The 4,733-nt window shown below is 43.2% G+C and overlaps 1 protein-coding gene across 1 annotated transcript; it reads right to left on the reverse strand.

Annotated features, from left to right (window-relative positions):
• Window positions 1-523: 523 nt before the first annotated feature.
• LOC106303100 lies at window positions 524-3,786 on the reverse strand. Its single transcript, XM_013739457.1, has 5 exons — window positions 3,576-3,786; window positions 1,885-3,383; window positions 1,614-1,826; window positions 1,190-1,260; window positions 524-605 (listed from the first exon to the last, which is right to left on the reverse strand). The coding sequence occupies exons 1-5, from the start codon at window positions 3,784-3,786 to the stop codon at window positions 524-526; spliced, it is 2,076 nt and encodes a 691-aa protein (XP_013594911.1).
• Between the last annotated feature and the right edge of the window lie 947 nt (window positions 3,787-4,733).

Raw genomic sequence — 4,733 nt, forward strand, 5'->3', positions numbered from 1 at the left:
TATCGAGACAGAACTCCCTACATTCATTTAAGAGTAGCGTGAGCTTCTCATCACAGGCACTATTCAGGGTAGACGGGCTTGGTGTTAAACAGGCTATTTAATGGTGGAGTTAAAAATGTTTAGGGGCTACCATTTCATTGTAGATGATGCAGGATATCGCACAAAATGGCAAGAGAGGATAGATCCATTTGATGTCCACAGCCTCTACTCGTTTTTGCTCTATCTGGTGAGACTGTTCTGATGACGGAACAGGCGACTGATTATTATGCTTTCTACTTTTCTCTACATACTCTTCAATACTTGGTACCAACTTCTTTCTCGACTTTCCCAGTGGCTCATGTTTCTTTGATTTCTTCCACTTCTCCATCACCTTATTTTTTTATTTTTATTTTTTTTGGTGATGTGACGGAGAATGAGGTAATACATGATGGCTCTGAGTGCCACTGGTGGTTCTGATTTTGCAACCATTCTGGTTTTCCACCCCTGCTCTTGCGCAGTTCATTGGTTTTGGAGCGGTTGCTCCCTAAATCTGCTTGTTCTTCTTTCTGAATGAATTTCTGCAGCAGTAACGACTAAGAGGCTGTGTTGATTCTTTCCTCTCCGACCTTTTTGCACATATCTGCACATATGACACTGAAAAACAAATGCATGAAGGTGGAATAAAGGCTAAGGTGCAGGGTGTGAACTAGCTAAAGATGAGATATCCACTCAGGATCAGCAAGATGAATAAAAAGGATAAGAAGTCATGAGTGTGTTCTCGTTTCCCTGATCTAATGCCCATAACAAGAAGAATTTCAGTCAAGATTAGGTTCAAGTTAGGTGGAGTTAATTCTACCCAGTGTAGCCTGATCGGCTGAAAACTTCTGGAGAATCAAGTGAGATATGTCAGGGTGTTCCAGGTCCACATGTGTGTCTTTCGCCACTGCTAAGGTCACTGAATAAGATAACTAAAGCACGAGGTGGTCAGTGATCAACACGGAATAAGGTCCTGATTCCCACAAAGTTTTGACTGACTCGATCATAAAATCTGACTCAAACTGACTCAAAAGAAAAACAAAAGAAAGAAATGAGTTAGTAAACGACGAAAACCCTCCCCCAGACTTACTTCACACCGTCCCTGGTGTGAAAATAAATCAGAAAGAAGGTGAAAACAAGAATAAAGGTTTTTTTTTGTGTGTGAGATACTTACCTGAGTGGAGCGGGCGCTCCAAGAAAATTCTGGGTGTTCCATCGCAAGATCTCCGCCTGGAGCAGTCGCTCCTTCAACAACCCAGAATTTTTAAGTATCTCAAATTTTTCTGCTTTTTGACCTGAGACTCAATAAACTAAAACGAAAGATAAGCAAACAAAAACAAAACCAAGTTATATATACACTTACCAGTGGGTTGCCTCCCACCAAGCGCTTGGTTTAAGTCACTAGCTTGACTTGGTGATTGGGATCAGTCGGGTTGAGCATGAGGGCTTGTTCCAAAACAAGCTCCACAATCATACATGTTCAGCTTCAAGACTCTGCTCAACAACTCTTTTACAACAGCTTCCCTTTTCTTTTTCAGCTCTTGTGTGAAAATAATTCTGACTTTAGAGAACGGTTTAGAGGTACCCATGCACTTTACCTCATACTCAATGGATTTCTCATCAAACAACCGAGGTATCAAAGTCATCATAGGGTCACCCTTAACCCTTTTCTTTTGGACTTTTTCATTCGCCTTTGCATTCCCACCGAGTTTCTTAGTATCAGTGTGAGGATCTCCATCCATGACTTTTTTGATCTCACCTTTTTTACCAAGCTCCTTCTTAGGAACAATTTCCGGCTGTTCTCCACTCCACTGAGATGCAAGAGGCGTATCGAATTTGTGATCTAGTTGAGACAGCCTTGTAGAAAACCTTCTTGTTGATGTTGGAGAAGGAGACTCTCTTATTAGGCATGTCGACGATCGCTCCCACTGTAGCCATAAATGACATTCCAAAGATCAAAGACATCTCATGATCCTTGCTCATCTCAACAACCAGAAATTCGGTATGGAGCACACAGTCCTCAACCTGAACAGGAAGATTGCAAATTGTTCCATAAGGGACTGCCATGGAAGAGTTTGCAAAAGTCAGCTTCACTTGAGAAGGCTCAACATCAACAATGCCCTGCTCGTCTACAATCGCTTTTGAGACAAGGTTCACACTAGACCCAGAATCACAAAGAGCTTCCTTGAATTCCACTCCAGCAATGGAACAAGGAATAACAAACTTTCCAGGGTTATCAACCTTAGGAAGTACCTTCAGCGATGGTGTCAATGCTTCAGTAAAGAGTGCCTTGATTTCCTCCTGAGATTCTCTGCAATTTTTGAAGAACATGTGCAATGGCCGAATCTCCCAAGCATGTTCAAATGAGATCTTTTGAGGAAGCCTTCTTACCATCTTCCTAAACCCAGCCAGCTGCTCTGCACTAATAGGATCCATCAGATGTTTAGGTGGAATTGGATAGGGAACCCTAGGAACATAGACTCGCACTGGTGGAGTCTCAGCAGGTTCGCTAGGAGCAGTCACTCCAGAGCTAGCAGACTGCTCTGTGTTCTCTTCTGCGCCTAGAACAGTCTCAGCGAACGGCTGCTCTATTGCATTACAGTGCTCATTCCTAGGATTTTTATCATTTTTTCCAGGGATCATCCCTTGTTGCCTCTTGACACTCTCAGCTGTTTGAGCAAGCTGAACATCGATCTTTCTTATGTGGCTCGCAAGAGTGTCATACTTGGCATTCAGCTCAGTGAACATGTTGCCCATCCTGGTGTCCATTTCCGTGGTTACCTGATTCAACACTTTGGCTTGAACCTGCTGACCCTGCAACAGCTGTTGCATCATCATACCCAGACCCTTCAGCTCATCTAGTTGGCTGTTCCCGGTAGCTGGAATAGCTTGCCGATTGCTCTGCGGTTGTCGCTGGTTCTGGTTCTGAATATGCCCGGCCGTAGCTTGCTCCATGCTGAAGACGTGACCTTGGTTGTTTTTCAGTAGCTGATCAACCTTGGCAGCCAGCTCATCTATCTTCTGGGTGTCAAAACTGTTCCCTTTCTTGGAGCAATCACTCTCCTCGTTCTTATTGGCTGAGGTAGCAGACATGTTCTCAATCAGCTCAAACGCTCTATCAGTGGTCTGAGTCATGAAGTCTCCATTGCTGGCAGAGTTCATAGCACTCTGAATTTCCCAGTCAACTACATCGTAGAAAATTTCCAAAAGGTAGTCGTCAACAAATCCATGGTGAGGACATTCTCTGCGATAGTCATTGAAGCGCTCACATGCCTCGCAGAAAGGCTCATCAGTGAGCTGTCTGAAGGAGGTGATCTTGTTCCTCAATGCAGTTGTTCTCGCCTTAGAGTAGAAATGGTTGAGGAATGCTGATCAGACATGTTCCCATGAAGTGAGAGAGCCGGTAGAGAGAGATTTCAACCACCGTCCAGCTTTTCCATCAAGAGAGAATGGGAATAACATGCACCTGATGTAGTCTGGTGGAACACCATTCACGCGAGTGAAACTGCAGGCTTTTTCGAAGCTCTCAATATGCTCCATTGGAATTTCTGTAGAGAGACCAGAGAACACTTTTCTCTGTACTAGACCAATAAAAGCAGGCTTGATCTCGAAGTCCTGCCTGGTGCAGGGTGGGGAAACAATGGCAGAGCGCGTAGTAGGGATGTTACGCGAAAGGTTTCTCGTCCCGATCGGAACAGTCTGCACCTGCTGTTCTTGCTGCTGCTGAGCAGCTTGTTCCTGCGCTTGAATAGTCTGCTGTAACTGTTGCATCTACTGCTGCATGAGTGCCATTGCAGCAGTGAGATCATTCTGATTGGTGTGATCACCCATAGTGGTGTCGGTTTGCCTTGGTTGTTGACGATTTGTTCTTTCTAACCTTGCTAGCTCCTGGTTGGTAAGTGTAACCAATTCTCCTTGTGCGTTTCTCCGAGTATGTCTACTGGTCATGCACCTGGAACATTAGTTACAACAAAAAGGATATAGCAAGTTAGAGGTCTTAGACTAAATAAATAATCGAAAAATAAAGGTAAAAAGATAGTCTCCGGCAACGGCGCCAAATTGATATTATGTGTATACGCACACCAATTAACCTAATGTACACACTACCACAATCGAATGGTATGTCGATGTAGCACTTTAGGATCGAATCCACAGAGACCAACAATTACACTTTATCTTTATGGGATCAATACTTAGCTAAAACAATATGGGGGTTTTAAGATTTGAGGGTTTCGTGAGAAACAAGTAACAAGATTAATTAAGTATTCAGATAATTAAAATGCTATCCTAAGGTGGTTTGATCGGGTGTTAAGCAAGTGTGAGCCAAACAATTATTCAATTTCAATTAAGATCAGGTCTAGAACTCGGATCACTCAAATAGAACAGTCCACTGTCGTGGTACTGCTCCCTATGCTGATCGATCTTGGTACCTAAACTCTCGTTTGGATCAAAACGCGACAGCAAGCAATAGAGATCAAGTCCGATATGTTCACAAAACACCCTAACATCTACTTTCTCTGGTTAGGGATGCAATGCTCATTCATAACAGATCTTACAACCTATTACACGGTTAATGAAAAGGTTAAACCTAGGATCTAACATTAAGCGGCCAGTTTAATGCAAGCATTAAGAACAATTATGAATGAAGACAATCAATGGTTTCACTTATCTATGTTTAACTCACGGATCTAACACCCAAACACCCTAGACTAAGCAAG

Source organism: Brassica oleracea, chromosome C7 (genome assembly GCF_000695525.1).
Source record: "Brassica oleracea var. oleracea cultivar TO1000 chromosome C7, BOL, whole genome shotgun sequence".
In the NCBI taxonomy this organism is placed as follows: Eukaryota; Viridiplantae; Streptophyta; class Magnoliopsida; order Brassicales; family Brassicaceae; genus Brassica; species Brassica oleracea.

Bases quoted from the DNA above. Each gene is read 5' to 3' on its own strand.
- LOC106303100 (XM_013739457.1), bottom strand. From the start codon at position 3,786: ATGCAACAGTTACAGCAGACTATTCAAGCGCAGGAACAAGCTGCTCAG. The intron at 3,384-3,575 runs GTCTCTCTACAG...ATGTCTGATCAG, and splicing joins ACAGAGAAAAGTGTTCTCTG to CATTCCTCAACCATTTCTAC. The intron at 1,827-1,884 runs GTTTTCTACAAG...CTTGCATCTCAG, and splicing joins TCTCCAACATCAACAAGAAG to TGGAGTGGAGAACAGCCGGA.